The following is a 19,649-nucleotide window of genomic DNA, read 5'->3' as shown; positions in this document are numbered from 1 at the left end:
TTGGATGGTTGAGAGAAGTTGCTCTTGGAGGACATTCTGGTACCATTCTTTATTCATGGCTGTGTTTTTAGGCAAGACTGTGAGTGAGCCAATTCCCTTGGCTGAGAAGCAACCCCACACATGAATGGTTTCAGGATGCTTTACAGTTGGCATGAAACAAGACTGGTCGTAGCGCTCACCTCTTCTTCTCCGAATAAGCTGTTTTCCAGATGTCCCAGACAATCAAAAAGAGGATTCATCAGAGAAAATGACTTTGCCCCAGTCCTCAGCAGTCCACTCCCTGTACCTTTTGCAGAATATCAGTCGGTCCCTGATGTTTTTTCTGGAGAGAAGTGGCTTCTTTGCTGCCCTCCTTGAAACCAGCCCTTGCTCAAAGAGTCTCCGCCTCACAGTGCGTGCAGAAGCACTCACACCAGCCTGCTGCCATTCCTGAGCAAGCTCGGCACTGCTGGTAGTCCGATCCCGCAGCTGAAACAGTTTTAAGATACGGTCCTGGCGCTTGTTGGTCTATCTTGGGCGCCCTGGAGCCTTTTTGACAACAATGGAAGCTCTCTCCTTGAAGTTCTTGATGATGCGATAGATTGTTGACTGAGGTGCAATCTTTGTAGCTGCGATACTCTTCCCTGTTAGGCCATTTTTGTGCAGTGCAATGATGGCTGCACGTGTTTCTTTAGAGATAACCATGGTTAACTGAAGAGAAACAATGATACCAAGAACCAGCCTCCTTTTAAAGTGTCCAGTGATGTCATTCTTACTTAATCATGACTGATTGATCACCAGCCCTGTCCTCATCAACACCCACACCTGTGTTAATGGATCAATCACTAAAACGATGTTAGCTGCTCCTTTTAAGGCAGGACTGCAATGATGTTGAAATGTGTTTTGGGGGTTAAAGTTCATTTTCTGGGCAATTATTGATTTTGCAAGTACAGTAATTGCTGTTAAGCTGATCACTCTTTGACATTCAGGAGTATATGCAAATTGCCATTACAAAAAATGAAGCAGTAAACTTTGGAAAAATTATTATTTGTCTCATTCTCAATACTTTTGGCCATGACTGTACTGTATGTGACCGGCTGGTGTTGGTGCAATAAGTTATTGGCGCACTGTGTTACCCTCACCCTGTCTGGTCTGAGTAGTGTCCACGGGAAAGGAGAGCGGGCGTTCAGTGGGGTGAGCCGTGGTCCATATGGTTTTCTAAAGATGAGACCACCCACTGACCCTCGTGTCTCCACTCTATCTATTTATTATATTTCAAAATGTTTATGAATTTCTCTATAAAATGATCTATGACAATGATTATATAATGTACATTGTGGACCATTCAGCCTCAGATGCAGAGTGTGAACATTGCCAAAAATCTATATTGTACATTTAACTGAAATAAATGATAGAATTAATCAGAAATGTTAACCATTTAAACGGTTTTCGAAAAGTTCCGGATAAATATGAACAAAATGTAAATGTTCATTGATAAGACGTGAATTCAGCGGGTCGGTCCTGAGGGAATTTACATCCCAGGTAGGAATTCAGGGGATATGGGAAGGGATTTCGCACCATATGAACAACACTGGATGGATGGGCCCAGATAACCCGGCACCCAGGCTGGAAAAGATCCATACGCTGGTTTTCTTCGATTCCTATATGAAAGAAATAAAAACAAATATTTTCTAACGCTTTTCTATTTTTTTTTTTATAATTATTTGATATTAACCCCTTTACCACTTTGGGCTTCTCCATTTCGTTTTTTGCTCCCTTTCTCTCCAGAGCCATAAATGTTTTATTGTTCCGTCAATGGCCATGTGAGGGCTTGTTTTTTGCAAGACGAGTTGTACTTTTGAACAACACCATTGGTTTTACCATATTGTGTACTGGAAAACAGGAAAATAATTCAAAGTGTGGTGAAATTGCAAAAAAAGTGCAATTTCACAATTGTGACTCACCGGCACCTGCGCACAAGTTTCCTGCTCCACCTGGCTACACAGATGGCAGGAAGAAGAGCGCCGTCCATACAGGGCAAATTGCGCAGGCGCGGGATCCGGCCGGGAACTGCACATCACAGGCCCCTGTGACGAGCAGGGGAGGAGGGGGGATAAGGAAAGGAAGCTAATAGGCGTGAAGCTTGCCAAAACTAATTTAATAAAAAGCTATTACACAGCAAGTAGACCTCTAATATGGGACATACAGGTGAGTATAGATTCATACTTCTATCACCTGGATCCCAATATTAGAGGTCAGATAGGTCCCAGGGGTGACAAATTCCCTGTAACATGTTAACAGCCATGGATGGATCGCAACTGCACCTGTGGCTGTTAGGGGCACGTGACAGCTGTACTGATCAGCTGTCATGTCCCTGGAAAGGTGCGGTGTCATCGCCGGAGTCCATACGCCTCGTACACATGCGCGGCTCTGCTCCGTAACCTAATACACGTGTGGCTCCGCTCCGTAAACCTTGTACACGCGCAGCTCTGCTCCGTACATTTTGTACACGCGCTGCTCCGCCCCGTACACCTCATACACGCGGCTCCGCTCCGTACACCTCGTACACACGCGGCTGGGCTCCGTACATCTCGTACACGCGCAGCTCCGTTCCGTACGCCTCGTACACGTGCGGCTGCGCTCCGTACGCCTCGTGCACGCGCGGCTGCGCTCCGTACGCCTCGTGCACGCGCGGCTCCGCTCCGTACGCCTCGTGCACGCGCGGCTCCGCTCCGTACGCCTCGTACACGCGCGGCTCCGCACGCCTCGGACACACGCGGCTGCGCTCCGTACGCCTCGTGCACGCGCGGCTGCGCTCCGTACGCCTCGTGCACGTGCGGCTGCGCTCCGTACGCCTCGTGCACGCGCGGCAGCGCTCCGTACGCCTCGTGCACGCGCGGCTCCGCTCCGTACGCCCCGTACACGCGCGGCTCCGCACGCCTCGTACACGTGCGGCTCCGCTCCGTACGCCTCGTACACGCGCGGCTCCGCTCCGTACGCCTCGTACACGCGCGGCTCCGCTCCGTACGCAACGTACACGCGCGGCTCCGCTCCGTACGCCTCGTACACGCGCGGCTCCGCTCCGTACGCCTCGTACACGCGCGGCTCCGCTCCGTACGCCACGTACACGCGCGGCTCCGCTCCGTAGGCATCGTACACGCGCGGCTCCGCTCCGTACTCATCGTACACGCGCGGCTCCGCTCCGTACGCCTCGTACACGCGCGGCTCCGCTCCGTACGCCTCGTACACGCGCGGCTCCGCTCCGTACGCCTCGTACACGCGCGGCTCCGCTCCGTACGCCTCGTACACGCGCGGCTCCGCTCCGTACGCCTCGTACACGCGCGGCTCCGCTCCGTACGCCTCGTACACGCGCGGCTCCGCTCAGTACACCTCGTACACACGCGGCTCCGCTCCGTACACCTCGTACACACGCGGCTCCGCTCCGTACACCTCGTACACGCGCGGCTCTGCTCCGTACACCTCGTACACACGCAGCTCTGCTCCATACACCTCGTACACAGGCGGCTCTGCTCCGTACACCTCGTACACACACGGCTCTGCTCCGTACACCTCGTACACACGCGGCTCTGCTCCGTACACCTCGTACACACGCGGCTCTGCTCCGTACGCCTCGTACACGCGGCTCTGCTCCGTACGCCTCGTACACACACGGCTCTGCTCCGTACGCCTCGTACACACACGGCTCTGCTCCGTACGCCTCGTACACACGCGGCTCCGCTCCGTACGCCTCGTACACGCGCGGCTCCGCTCCGTACGCCTCGTACACGCGCGGCTCCGCTCCGTACGCCTCGTACACGCGCGGCTCCGCTCCGTACGCCTCGTACACGCGCGGCTCCGCTCCGTACGCCTCGTACACGCACGGCTCCGCTCCGTACACCTCGTACACGCGCGGCTCCGCTCCGTACACCTTGTACACACACGGCTCTGCTACATCCACACTGTAAACCCCTCCTGACCCCACACATAAACTTCAGCTCATCCAGCACCATGACAACCAGCACAGCAGAGTCCTGCATCCACTGAGGCCCCTGATCATGTGACCCCTGACTCCTCCCCTCCTGTGACCTCATCACAGCTCCTGTGCGCACAGAGCAGCCATATATGTGGTGGCGGCTCTGCAGGTGGAGGTATGTGGAGACCCCCATTACTGGGCGCAGGGGGCATTAACCCCTTCAGCACGGAGACTCTTTTGGGGTCTTGTGTTGCCCCTTTATAAGAATCATAAGGTTTTTGTTCTGTTTCCTGTAATAGATACATACGACCCAACTATGGAGACAGGAAGGGAGGAGACGTATTGTTCCCATAGTACAGGACCCCTTTACTGACCCCACAGTGTAATGCCCCCATTATGCCCCTTATGCAGGATGTATGATGCCCCCACACCGTGTAATGCCCCCATTATGCCCCTTATACAGAATGTATGATGCCCCCACACAGTGTAATGCCCCCATTATGCCCCTTATACAGGATGTATGATGCCCCCACACAGTGTAATGCCCCCATTATGCCCCTTATGCAGGATGTATGATGCCCCCACACAGTGTAATGCCCCCATTATGCCCCTTATGCAGGATGTATGATGCCCCCACACAGTGTAATGCCCCCATTATGCCCCTTATGCAGGATGTATGATGCCCCCACGCAGTGTAATGTCCCCATTATGCCCCTTATACAGGATGTATGATGCCCCCACACAGTGTAATGCCCCCATTATGCCCCTTATGCAGGATGTATGATGCCCCCCACAGTGTAATGCCCCCATTATGCCCCTTATGCAGGATGTATGATGCCTCCACACAGTGTAATGCCCCCATTATGCCCCTTATACAGGATGTATGATGCCCCCACACAGTTTAATGCCCCCATTATGCCCCTTATGCAGGATGTATGATGCCCCCCCACACAGTGTACTGCCCCCATTATGCCCCTTATGCAGGATGTATGATGCCCCCACACAGTGTAATGCCCCCATTATGCCCCTTATGCAGGATGTATGATGCCCCCACACAGTGTAATGCCCCCATTATGCCCCTTATGCAGGATGTATGATGCCCCCACAGTGTAATGCCCCCATTATGCCCCGTATGCAGGATGTATGATGCCCCCACACAGTGTAATGCCCCTTATGCAGTATGTATGATGCCCCCACACAGTGTAATGCCCCCATTATGCCCCTTATGCAGTATGTATGATGCCCCCACACAGTGTAATGCCCCCATTATGCCCCTTATGCAGGATGTATGATGCCCCCACACAGTGTAATGCCCCCATTATGCCCCTTATGCAGGATGTATGATGCCCCCTCACAGTGTAAAGCCCCCATTATGCCCCTTGTGCAGTATGTATGATGCCCCACACATTGTAATGCATTATGCCCCTTATGTAGTATGTATGATGCCCCCTCACAGTGTAATGCCCCCATTATGCCCCTTATACAGGATGTATGATGCCCCCACACAGTATAATGCCCCCATTATGCCCCCTGTGCAGTATGTATGATGCCCCACACATTGTAATGCATTATGCCCCTTATGTAGTATGTATGATGCCCCCACACAGTGTAATGCCCCCATTATGCCCCTTATGTAGTATGTATGATGCCCCACACAGTGTAATGCCCCCATTATGCCCCTTATGCAGTACGTATGATGCCCCCCACACAGTGTAATGCCCCCATTATGCCCCTTGTGCAGTATGTATGATGCCCCCCACACAGTGTAATGCCCCCATTATGCCCCTTATGCAGTATGTATGATGCCCCACACATTGTAATGCCCCTATTATGCCCCTTATGTAGTATGTGTAATGCCCCCATTATGCCCCTTATGTAGTATGTATGATGCCCCCACACAGTGTAATGCCCCGATTATGCCCCTTATGCAGTACGTATGATGCCCCCCACACAGTGTAATGCCCCCATTATGTCCCTTATTTAGTATGTATGATGCCCCCACACAGTGTAATGTTCTCCCAGTACCGCCTGAGGTCCTGCAGTTGGAATAATCCCTCTGGAGTTGGTTTTCCCTTTGGCTGCTCCCCTACATGTAGACCCTCGAGCATGTATACATGCATGTAGGGGAGCAGGCCTCACTAGATATCGAGGCTTTGTACAGTAATATACCGCATGATGATGGTATCAGAGGAGTAAGACGTTTATTGAAATTGAGATCAATAGAGTGTAGCAGACATAATGACTTCATGGAGGATCTTCTAAAATTAACTTTTACTCATAATTTATTTATTTTTGACAGGAAGTACTTCCACCAGCTCAGTGGTACTGCGATGGGGAGCCCTTGTGCCCCCTCGTATGCTAACCTATTCCTTGGCTGGTGGGAGGAATCCACAATATTCAGGGATGATCATAAGTGATGGCATTCATATATTGGGGTATTGTACAAATATATAGACTACATTTTAATCATCTGGTCAGGGACGAGTGAACAATCTTTTGAATTTGTCAGAGAACTGAACATCAATAGAGTCGGCCTGAGATTTACATCGGAGTTTAATTATAACCAGTTGACTTTCCTGGATGTACTAATCTAGATAGAACGGGATGGGACCCTAGGAACACTCATCTACCATAAACCTACAAGCACTAATAAACTATTGAAGTGGAATAGCCACCACCCCATCCCCATAAAAAGAGGAATACCCAAGGGTCAATTTTTATGGTTGAGAAGGTACTGCCATAATGTCACAGATTTTAATATACTGGCAATAGACCTGAACACCAGATTAAGGGATTATAGGGTACTCATGGTACATTTTGGATTCCACATCATCGTTTGCAGAAAAATGGGAGAAACAGACTCCTCCATACCTAACCAAGAGACCAAGAAAAAGATGGGGTAGCACGAGTAAGAAAAACTTATGACAATCAGAGTGACCTGGGATATACTTGTGGCCGACCCAGCTCGGAGGGTGCTGTGTGATCTACTCCCACAATAACTTTCAGAAAGGGTTGGTCAATTAGGGACCGTTTAGTGCATAGTTTCTACCAAAAAACTGCACCCAAGGGGACTTGGCTAGATAGAAGAAGAATCTGTGGTTTCTTTAGATGTGGAGAATGTTGTACATGTAATTGGATGAGACCATGTAAATCTTTCTCGAGTTCCTCCACGAGTAAAAACTTTTTTCAGAGGGGTTATTCCAACTGTAAAACCTCAGGACTTGTATATATGGCCACATGCACCTGCCCCCTAGATTATGTAGGTAACATGTAAGCAAATAAGAAGAAAGGGTAGCACTCACCGGTCCGTAAAACGTACTTCTTTATTGTATGACATCGGTACACTATTCCTGGACCAATTGTCTTCCCCGTACAAAGTTGCCGGTTCTTGTTTTATTTTTTGTGTTTGGACAGATTATGTAGGCAAGACCAAGAGGGAGTCTAGGAGGAGGGTGGGGGGCATTTGGGTGACATATGCCATGGTCAGGACACCCGATTAGCGAGACACATGAATAGTGTACATCGAGGTGAAACCAGAGACATCTCCTTTTGTATCATTGATGTGGTTAAACCCAATGTGATAGGAGGTGATCACAATAGATATATCCTCAAAAAGGAAAGTGAGTGGATTTCCAGACTGGATTGACTAGACCCTAAGGGACTGAATGAGCCAATTTCCTATGCTTGTTTTGTGTGAATACAGCCCCATTCCGGATTACATTTTGGATTTTATACTCTATTCATTGCTACTCAGTTCCCAGTGATTGGAGTTCACATATTATTGTACGTCATCGAGATATCTGAGCTTCTATATCAGAATTATTTCTTATCAGTTATATCCTACATATACTATTTAGTAACTAGCAAATGTGATGATCCTTGTGTATCTCTAATTATGCAATGGGGGTCTAATGTGATCATTTAGGAATATACTGTGGGCCATCATCCCATATTTTATGTAGTGATAAAGTAGATCTACGTGCCTATTGCATGATGGGAGGATGTGAAATACTTGTTTTTAGTCTCCCATGACGCTGATCTCAGAGATAGGACTTTTCTATGTTGGTGGTATGCAATCCAAAACCATTATGCGATCCGGCGTGGAACGCATGCTTCCGGACATGCGCATTCGCAGATAGGAGACCGTGATGCACTCCAGCATGGAACGCACATGTCCGGTCACATTTGAGCTTTCTTCCAGCCTGTTGTTTTGTGCTGAATTGTGGGGAATACTTGAGAATTTATTTTTGTTCCATCTGTCTTTAGTTGATCCCACTGATACATCAGATAAGTCCTCAGAGAATTATAATTAGAGGAACCCATGGACACATTAGGATTTGTGAAGCTGACCTCCGCTCTCCTCTATTTCCTTTGAATTTATTGTGCGACCTGTATTTCAGAACAGTAGCTCTTGGTTTTTCATTTCCATGTGTAAATTGAATTTGACTCGTCTTTGATATCTCTTTCAAACTTAGTTTTTTCGATGTCTGAGATCCATCCTCCAGACTTTGTAAATTCTTTTACATATTTTGTTTGAGTTTTGTATCCAAAAAGGCGGAAAACTTTCACCTAGTTTTTTTTTCAAGAAACAAATATCAAACGCATTGTGACTTGGTTATCCTTTATAAATTTATCTTTATTAAGTTTTGAAAAGGAAATACAAATACAAACGCCGGGTACTAGTTGTGCAACAAGTAGTAGGTCAAACATGACCACATAACCATAACAATAACCAGTATTTCCAAAACATTTGAAAACAAAATGAAAGAAGTTAACACAATCCAAAGTAGAGTCGCTGGTAGAACATTGGTTCAATGTGTTTTAGGATATACCAGCGTGGTGACTCTGACTTAAACATTAAGTCATTACATATTCATGTTGGTTAACAAATAAGGGTTATAAAAGAAAAAACGAGTAGTTAAAACCAAAAACACAAATATACACAAAGACAAAGGGAAGTGGGGGAAGGGATGTATGGGTAAAAGGGTTAGGGTAACGTCAGAGAGGCTCCTGAAGTATAGACTTTACCTTGACCTCATAGGGGAAAGTTATCAGCGGAAGATTTAAACTCCAGTAGGACCATGTTTTATAAAATTTATCATGGGAGTTATTGATCGTGTAGGTGAGCTCCTCCCTTAACATAATCTCATTTATTTTGGAGAACCATAGTGAGATTGTCGGGATAGTGTTACTTTTCCATAGCGAGGGAATACATGCTCTAGCAGACGTGATCAAGAGTCTCAGTATCGAGTTTTTATATGTTTTTAAAGGGATGTTGCTGTGATGGAGAAGGACAAAAGCTGGGTCATGTCTTGCTCCATCCACCAACGTCACGTTACAACACAGACTGTCCAGGAGTTTGCGGAACCTCATCAGGAGAATTCCCAGGCGTTGTAGGAAGGTCATACAGGCACGTGGAGGCCACACACAATACTGAGCCTCATTTTGACTTGTTTTAAGGACATTACATCAAAGTTGGATCAGCCTGTAGTGTGTTTTTCCACTTTTAATTTTGGGGGTGACTCCAAATCCAGGTCTCCATTGGTTAATAAATTTGATTTCCATTGATGATTTTTGTGTGATTTTGTTGTCAGCACATTCAACTTTGTACAGAATAAAGTATTCAATGAGAATATTTCATTCATTCAGATCTAGGATGTGTTATTTGAGTGTTCCCTTTATTTTTTTGAGCAGTGCATTTAATAGAATGTATAGTGAGTAAACTATAATATGTGGGATGCACGTCAGAGTCGCTAAAAAAAATGTATTAGAAGACATTTATCTGATGCAATCAATCCCACAACATTAAACGTCTGTGGTTTCAAGACGCTTCACCATGACATATGATTCAAGCCGTGTTAGTTTCCTTGATACCATGGTGATCAAGGATACACAGGGCCACCTAACTGACCACTATTCCAAGCCCACCGATCTCAATGGCCTATTACACTTTTCTAGCAATCATCCAAGGTCGATGAAGAAATCTATACCTACATCACGATTTCAGAGGGTCAAACGGATTGTGTCCAGTGAAACTATCCGCAATCAGAGGTTACAAGAAATGTCGACCAAATTCACTGAACGAGGCTATCCACCTAGCTTCTTGCATCCCCAGGCGTCGAATTCCAGAACTGATCGTCCAAACAGGACAGAAGGACAGAATCCCCTTTGTTCACACGTTACACCCCTTCGCCTACATCTTACATAAAACCATTAGGAAACACAGGAACATCTTACAAACCGGTTATTCCACGATCCCTGCGTTCCAACAACCCTTCCTACCGTGTTTTAAGAGAGCAACCAATATTAGAGACTCTCTGGTATGTGCCGATTTGGGCGCAGCGTACCTAGGTCCTAAACAATGTTTTTTGCAGAATCCCAAAATGGGCACATTCCCATGTCTCCAATGTCGTCAATGCAACAATGTCCTCAGGGGTAGCATTGTTCATCACCCACAAACTGGCAAAATATACAACATCAAAGGGTACTTTACATGTGACAGTTCATATGTGGTATATCTTATTAAATGTGCATTCGGCCGAATCTATGTGGGGGAGACGGCACAGCCCATAATGGATAGGATTTCAAAGCACAAGTCCACAATTTGGTGCAAAAACCTAATGTTACCCATTCCCCAACAGTTTATCATGGCAGGACATAGTATTTCTCAATTCAAATACCAGTTATTGGAACAAGTTTTGACACCACGTCGGGGAAGCGACCGAGTGAGCCTTCTCAAACGTAGATAAGCCTACTGGATTCATGAATTACAGTTCTTAGAGTCGAAAGGCCTTAATAGGGACTATGAACTACTGGCTTTTTATATAAGGTTTTTTTATGATTGGAGTTTGGTTCTCATTGAACAATTGGTATAGAGAAACTTGTCACCCAGGGATCTTATGTGACCCTATGTTGAAATGTATTTGACATTTGGAAATGTGGTCTTCAATTTGAATAGGTCAATAATATACATGTTTTGATCTCCATATCCTACTCATATATTGTATCCTTTATTGCAGATTATTCCTCTCTGGCACACTCTTGTCCCCTCTCCTGGATCCTTCTCCACTCCAACAAAGGCTCTGCCTCATGCCCATTGGGTCTTATGCTCTATACTGGTGGAACCCACATTCTCTCTCCCTGGCACTCAAACTTCCGGCTCACTGGAACGCATTTACACCAGCCTGCGGAACGCACAGCTTCCTGGGAGCAACGCGTCACTTCCGGTGACGTCACACGTGCACTTCCGAAGTGCACACTACACAGCACTGCGGGATTGGTGGCAATTGGTCAGCTGATACCATCCTGCCCCTGACAACGCTCACAGCACCAGGAACTAGCGGTGGACACCACGTTCCTCTAAGCCACTACGTGCAGTACCACCTTATAACCAGGAACTAGGGGTCACAGGTATGCTACGTCCAGCTCTATTCGGTCTATCTCTGCCTCCACAGTCCCTCTCAGCTGATAACTCTGAGTCTGCCACTCTCTGCTCTTTTCTGCAGACCCAAGTAACCAGTGTCACCATATCTCCACACTTTTGAATTCCTACCTTTGAATACCATCCAGGAGGCTAGTAGGTGTCGCCTCTCTTCAATTTGTATATATACTTGCTCTATACTATGATGTTGTATCCGCATTAATGGGGTTTGACGAAATATTATACACTGTTTAAGAGGGGTTTGGGAGAAATTGTTAATATTTTCTCAATATTTCCCTGACAGTGCGTCTATGAGAAACGTATTCAGCTGCAGACTCCAAGGAAGAAACTGCTTGTTGTATGTGTCCTAAAATATAAAGGTTTTATTACTAGATATAAAGAAGAAAACTAAATACTGTAAAATAATAAATCTCCTTATATGTTTCCTCTCATTATCTCCAATAGTTGTATTATTACACAGGATTTTTATAATGTTCCATCAGCTTATCTTTTTCTCCTTCAGGTCTCTACAATATCGGATCCTCTCAGTGAAGATCTTCTATATAAGAAAATTTTTCTGATTTACCCATCAAACATGGATATGGACAGAGACAAGATGGCGGAGAGGATATTACACCTCACCCTAGAGATCCTCTTCCGGCTTACTGGAGAGGTGAGAGATTCTGATGACGTCACATTACATCATTCTTATCTATGGAAATAACAGATGGACAGAACTGGAGAGGTGAGAACTCTGGAAATGTCTGGAGTGAGATTTATTACTGTGTCTCTCCATAACCAGAGATTAATCACGGGGCCTCCACCTCACCCCCTGATACATGAGGACATCAATGACCAGATCCTAGAACTCACCTACAAGATGATTGAGCTGCTGACTGGAGAGGTGACACTGCTGGGAATGATGGGACATTATACAGTAACACTATGAAGGGATCGGGGAGATGACGGTATCATTGTGTGTGTCAGGTTCCTATAAGGTGTCAGGATGTCGCCGTCTATTTTTCCATGGAGGAGTGGGAGTATTTAGAAGGACGCAAAGATCTATACAAGAACGTCATGATGGAGGTTCCCCAGCCCCTCACATCACCAGGTAATAGACAGGACTAAATACACACGGCCTATAATTATCTGTATGTAAAGAATGAATTCAGTCCCTGTATGTGTTTCCTCCAGATCAATCCAGTAAGAGGACAACACCAGAGAGATGTCACCGTCCTTTTCTTCCACAGGACTGTAAACAAGAAGATCCCAATGTTCCTCAGGATCATCAGGTAGATGGAGAGAAGGAGTCATGAGATCTCCCCTATGATGTGTAGACGGCTGTAAAGGTTTTGTATTTTTGGATTCAGTCTTGTTTTATCCACCATTATTATGTTTTATATTTGTGTAATGAGAACGGTGGAGATGACAGGATTAGAGCCAATCATAGATGTGACTTCTCCATCTGTCTGTGACTTTTACAATATTTGTTTCAGGGTGAAGATCTGACCCATAGTAATACTACAGAGACATATGTGAGGGATGATGAGCGGTGTAAAGAGGAGATTCCTACATATGACTACCCAGGTGAGTAGTAACCACTAAATGCAGAGAAGTCACAGATTCTTCTCAGTCAGCGGCTGTGGCTGCTTTATCGTTTGTGTAGTCCGGCTGTATCACAATCGTGTGATCACCATTTTGCCGCTAGACCACAACATTCTCCTCCGTCCGAAAATGTTCAGATTACTTTGGGAAATTGTGAAAGCCCTTTTCTATAGAACTTACAACCTGGAGGATCCACCTACCCCCTGGGATTAGATGATGCTGACCGTTACCTGCCCAGGTCTGTAAACTACAAAGCCAAATGACAGCGTACGCAGAATGTGCAGATGATCAGGCCCCATTTTTCAAATCTGACAGATGTCACTTTATGTGGTGATAACTTTGAAATTTTTCACAAAGGATAATAAGAAACAAATGGACCTTACAAATTATTTTCCAACTTCTTTTGAATTTGACAATACCCTATATACAGCTGTACACTACTGTCTGGGCACATGGCAGGTTAAGAAGGGAAGGAGCGACATTTAGCTATTAGGAATGCAGATTTTGCTGGAATAGTTTGCAGACACAATGTATTGGGGGCACTGTTCATGGTCACATGGAAGCTGAAAAGATGGCTACCATGAACAGGCTTGCCTTAACTACCCCATTTACATATTTCACAAATTACTTTCCTCATCACCCTTTAACCTCTCTACATGGATCTGGACTTACACAGAGACCCCTAGGCTTGGGCCACGGTGTTACCTGCTGTTCTGTGGAGTGACATGGGAAGAAGAATAGTCAGATAGCCGGGTCAGAACAGGAGGGCAGAGAAAATACAAAATCAGAAGACACGAGTAGTCAGTAAACGGGCCGAGGTCACAACAGAAACAAATACACAAGCCGGGAGCTGAGCACAGAGGACTGAACCAGAGGAGAACAAGGCTGTATCTGGCAGCTTCCGGCAATATGCTTCCAGCTTTAGTAGGGTGTGGTGCTTTCCAAATGGCTGAAGTAGGGAGCAGATTATTCCAGCTGGACAGCGCACACACACCCATACTGCAAAACTGGATGGTACTACTGGTCCCTGCAACCCTAATCTTAGTGGCTGCGCAGAGCCTGCGCCTCGCAGAGCTTCTGGTTCTGACGTCTCTTCCATCACCAGCGCCGCCTGCAGAATGAATAAGGCGGCTTCTGGTGTCAAAAGTAGACCTCACACAAGTCGAAGCAGGAGGAGAAGTAGACGTCCCAGAGGAGTTGGGACACACCTTTTGCAGAAGCAGTAGAAATCCCCATAAAGTGACTCCATTTTGGAAATTATAACCCTCAGTGAATTAATTTATAGGAGAAGTGACTATTTTGACTCTACAGTCACTCTCCAGAAATTAGCACGCAGTGGATGTTGGAGAGTGAAAATTGCAAATATGCTATTTTATTACCCAACACATAGTGCCCAGATTGTGCTCCAGGAGACACACACCGTAAATTAAGTGGGTTCTTCTCATTATAGTAATACCAAATACATGGATGCTGAATGTGACTTAGGCACATAAACTACTGCAAAGCTCAGAAGTGAGGGGGAGATCTGACTTTGGGAGAGTGGATATTGCTGGATTGGTTTATGGAAGCCATGTTGCTTTTCAAGAGCCTTTGAGCCACTAGTAATATGGAAACCTCTGTTTTTCCATTGACAGATGATGGATCTGAGTGGGGACTTGTTTTTTGTCAAATAAGTAGAAGTTTTTATTGGTATTATTTTCGCCTACATAACATTGTTTGGTGGCTTTTTATTCCATATTTTGGAGAAAGAATGAAAAAACAGTGGAACTCGCTCTACTGATCCATCCTATGAAGTTTCCTATTAGACAGTCATTGTCCTGGTGAATAAGTGAATTTTTTTTATATAACTTGCCTTTTTTATGGAGAGTTTAAGTAGAAATGTTCAAAAATATAAAATTCAAGGATTTTTTATTAAAAATAATAATTGGTTTTATTCTTGGCAGATGTCTGTACCAGGAGATCAGAGGGACAGCTGACATTTTCAGTTTTCAAATCAGATAATTTTCAGATCCAACAGGATATAATTGAAATGAATGACATTTCTCCAGATTTACCATCATCCCTTCACAGCAAAGATCTGTCATCTGATCCTTTGATACAGGTCCTGTCTTCTGATTCATTACCGACTACTAAGGAAAATCAAAGTCACAAAACTAGCATTAAAAAACAAACTGCTTCTAAAGCAAAGAAGCCATTTTCACGTTCAGAATATAGAAATAGTTTTCCTCTCAAAAAGTCTTTTCTTAAACCTCAAAAAATTCACACAGCGAAGAATAGATTTTCTTGTTCCAAGTGTGGGAGATGTTTTAATCAGAAATCAGATCTTGTTAGGCACCAGAGAACTCACACAGGGGAGAAGCCTTTTTCCTGTTCAGAATGTGATAAATGTTTTACAGAGAAATCAAATCTTATCGCACATCAGAGAATTCACACAGGGGAGAAGCCATTTTCCTGTTCAGAATGTGGTAAATGTTTTACAGAGAAATCAAATCTTATCGCACATCAGAGAACTCACACAGGGGAGAAGCCATTTTCCTGTTCAGAATGTGGAAAATGTTTTAACCAGAAATCAAATCTTAATATACATCAGAGAACTCACACAGGGGAGATGCCTTTTCCATGTTCAGAATGTGGAAAATGTTTTAACCAGAAATCTAGTTTTCTTAAGCACCAGAGAAACCACACAGAGGAGAAGCCTTTTTCATGTTCAGATTGTGGGAAATGTTTTGTACAGAAATCATATCTTAGTATACATCAGAGAACTCACACAGGGGAGAAGCCATTTTCCTGTTCAGAATGTGGGAAATATTTTACAGAGAAATCAACTCTTATCAACCATCAGAGAACTCACACAGGAGAGAAGCCATTTTCCTGTTCAGAATGTGAGAAATGTTTTTCAGAGAAATCAAATCTTATTGTACATCAGAGAACTCACACAGGGGAGAAGCCATTTTCATGTTCAGAATGTGGGAAATCTTTTGCAAAGAAATCAAATCTTACCAAACATCAGAGAATTCACACAGGGGAAAAGCCTTTTTCATGTTCAGATTGTGGAAAATGTTTTGGACACAAATCATATCTTAATAAACATCAGAGAACTCACAAAGGGGGGAAGCCATTTTCCTGTACAGAATGTGGGAAATATTTTACAGAGAAATCAACTCTTACCAAACATCACAAAACTCACACAGGGGAGAAGCCTTTTTCATGTTCAGAATGTGGGAAATGTTTTACAGAGAAATCAAGTCTTATCAAACATCAGAGAACTCACACAGGAGAGAAGCCTTTTTCTTGTTCAGAATGTGGGAAATGTTTTAACCAGAAATCAGATATTGATAAGCACCAGAGAACTCATACAGGGGAGAAGCCTTTTTCATGTTCAAAATGTGGGAAATGTTTTAACCAGAAAGCGCATTTTGATAGCCACCAGAGAACCCACACAGGGGAGAATGCCGCAACTACACCCAACTAGTCTCTGTAGAAACTAGAAAAAAAACCTAGCTGCACAACTAAAAATGCCACCACACACCTAACTAACTAATAAGCCGTTGAAGAGTTTCTCATACCTCCTGAGGAACCAGAGAGGAGGCTGCAAAACACTCTCAACAAGGGGAAAGGAAAGTATGAAGTAAAATATGAAAACTCTGAATGAGAAACAAAAACACATTCATATAGGGCAAAGAAGGCAAGCTAAGGAGAACCAAAAATAAAAGGAACAAGTATAATCTCCCAGAAACTCATCACTGTTAGAATTAAAAGGTACTGGGAGGGAAAGCAAACTGACCGGGAGGATAGTTTCACCTTTGTGGTGAAACTTACAAAATTTATCCTCACCAACTGTGTACGTAAAACCCATCCATTTATAATGACCACGGACAAGATAAAGATTCCCAACTCACATCAGGACCACAAGATCCCAGGGACTTTCAGCTGCATCACAACTAATGTAATGTACTTAATTATATGTAGCAAATGTCCAACTGGGGGTCTGTATGTAGGGGAGACCAGGCAAAAACTTAAAACAAGGATGAATTCTCATCACCACCCAAAAAAAGAAAAAAAGAATAGATCTACTTGTGTCCACACATATTTACCGCCACAACTGCTTATCCCTTTCCGAAACTGATAGTTCTGCTTCACGTCACTTGTCTTATCTATTGCATTATTCCTGTGCCCTGTTGTGTATAAATATGTGACTCTTCAGATTTTGTGTTATACTATGCCTGATGAAAGACCTGAGTAGTCTAGAAAGCTTACTGACTAATGGCTAACTGAAAAGATGGTATCCTCCACTGAGGACTTTCAAATTTTAAAGTTTTTCTCCAAACAGCAATTTTAAGATCTCTCCACAGGTGTTCAATGGGATTTAGATCCAGATTCATTGCTAGTCAGAACTGTCCAGCACTTTGTTTCCATCCATTTTCTGGGTGCTTCTTGAAGTATCTTTGGGGTCATTGTCATGCTGGAAGACCCATGACCTAGCACGCAAACCCAACTTTCTGACACTAGGCACTACATTGTGCCCCAAAATCCTTTGCTAATCTTCAGATTTCATGATTCCTTGCACACAGTCAAGGTACCTGACCTGAGGCAGCAAAACAACCCCAAAACCTCTTTGAAGCTCCACCATATTTGACTGTATGTGTTTGTAAATTTATTGATTATGTTGCACATTGGACAGAGGAACATCCGGATCTCAAAAGATGGACTTATAACCTTGAAATTATTGATATTTTTCAACAATTTTGGTTCTCAAGTCCTCAGACAGTTCTCTTCTCCTTTTTCTGTTTTCTCCATGCTTAGTGTGCCACACATATGCACACAATGCAAAGATTGAATCAACTTCTCCCTTTTTTATCTGGTTTTAGCTGTGATTTTCTTATTGCCCACACCTGTTACTTGCCACAATTGCGTTTGAACAAGCTTCACATGCTTGAAACAGAGTTGTTTACCCACAATTTTGGCAAGGTGTCAATAATTTTGTCCGACCTATTTTATGTGGTTTTGTGTGAAATTATGTTCAATTTGCCTTTTTTTTTCTCTGTTTTCTTGTGCTGTTTCAATAACCGCAAAGGAAATAAACGTGTATAATAAAACATGTAATTGCAATAATTTTCTGGGAGAATTACTTCATTTTCTGGCACAATTTCAAGGGATCCAACACTTTTGACCATGACTTGTTTTTGTTGCCTTTTTAATTTGTTGCAGCATATCATCCTCTTCATGTTTAGCTATATTAGGAGGCTTGTAGCAAAGTCCAGTTAGCAGCTTTCCATTATTGCCATTTCCATGTACATTACCCATACTGACTTTACATCAGGGATGTAAAGCTCAAAACATGTAGAGGGCCAAAATGAAAATCTTGGACAAAGTTGTGGACCAACCAGTATACAGTGTAATGGGCCCCACATAGTCCTCCATACAGAATAATGGGCCCCACAAAGTCCTCCATTCAGTATGATTGGCCCCACAAAGCTTTCCATACAGTAAAATGGATCCCACAAAGTCCTCCATGCAGAATAATGGCCCCACATAGGTGTGGTGGTTCTGGTGTCGTGGGTCAAATATAATCACCAAGAGTTGGGCATGTGTGCTGTACATTGTCGAAACTGCCCCCCATGTCGTCATTGAGCTTGAGGTCTTAAGTTGGTTTTAACGAAAATACCCACCCGTCTACCTATTTTTCTTTCCTATCCATTTGAATGTAGTGTAACCATCTATGTTTGACACCAAGTCATGGCTTTCATCCAACCAGGTTTCTGTAATCTGTGGCTGACCTAAGAGTCTAATTCATTCATTTTGTTTTTAAGACTTCTTTCATTTGCCTGCAGACATTTAATACTATTAGCACATTTATTACTGCTACTCGCCTCCTTACTTTCCTTGAATGTCTCACTCTGTCTATTCTACCCCCTTATTTGCACGGCTACCCTCCCTCCCCCAGATCCTAGTTTGAAAGCTCCTCCATCCATCTGACCATTTTTTTTCCCCAGCACATCTGCTTTCTCCCCATTGAGGTGCAGCCTGTAGCCGACAGAGAAGTCAGCCCAGTTCTCCATGAACCTAAACCCTTTCTTCCTGACAATTATCTCCTTAAGTTCCCGCTGACTTTCTTGTGACGTAGTGGTATCAGCAGTATTTCTGAAAACACCAAAATGCCCTTCAGTAGGGTTATCAATAAGGGAACAACAAAAACATTAAACTTTAGGAGGGCGAAGTTTGATCAGCTGATAGAAAACCTTCAACTTATTGACTGGGACAAAGTTCTTAATCAAGGAAATACGAATAGTAAATGGGAAACCTTCAAAAGAATTCTGAATACTCAGTGCGAGAGGTATATACCATATGGGAATAAAAGGGCCAGAAATAAGAGGAAACCAATATGGTTGAACAAGAACGTAAAAGGGGCGTTAAATAGCAAAAAAGAGGCATTCAAGAGATTAAAACAGGAAAACAGTAAGGAGGCACTAATGTGTTACAAGGAAAAAACGAGAACCTGTAAAAAAAAAATAAAAATAGCGAAGGAGGAAACAGAGAAACGTATTGCTAGGGAAAGTAGATCAAATCCCAAACTGTTCTTTACGTATATAAATAGTAAAAGGATTAAATCGGATAATATTGGAGCGATAAAAAGTGAGGAAGGCAAAATCATAGAGAAAGATGAGGATAAAG

The 19,649-nt window shown here is 44.2% G+C and overlaps 1 protein-coding gene across 1 annotated transcript; it reads left to right on the top strand.

Moving 5' to 3' along the window:
- The first annotated feature begins 11,988 nt into the window (after positions 1-11,988).
- Positions 11,989-18,089, top strand: LOC141220306 (uncharacterized). The gene is made up of 5 exons (XM_073666260.1): positions 11,989-12,276; positions 12,360-12,483; positions 12,567-12,664; positions 12,869-12,959; positions 14,921-18,089. Exons 1-5 carry the CDS (start codon positions 12,100-12,102, stop codon positions 16,447-16,449), a joined length of 2,019 nt encoding a protein of 672 aa, XP_073522361.1. The 5' UTR covers positions 11,989-12,099; the 3' UTR covers positions 16,450-18,089.
- The last annotated feature ends 1,560 nt before the right edge of the window (positions 18,090-19,649 follow it).

This window comes from Phyllobates terribilis, unplaced genomic scaffold (assembly GCF_046119375.1).
Source record: "Phyllobates terribilis strain yellow unplaced genomic scaffold, ASM4611937v1 Scaffold_280__1_contigs__length_2496652, whole genome shotgun sequence".
Classification (NCBI taxonomy): Eukaryota; Metazoa; Chordata; class Amphibia; order Anura; family Dendrobatidae; genus Phyllobates; species Phyllobates terribilis.
This window is presented reverse-complemented; position numbering and strand designations above follow the sequence as displayed.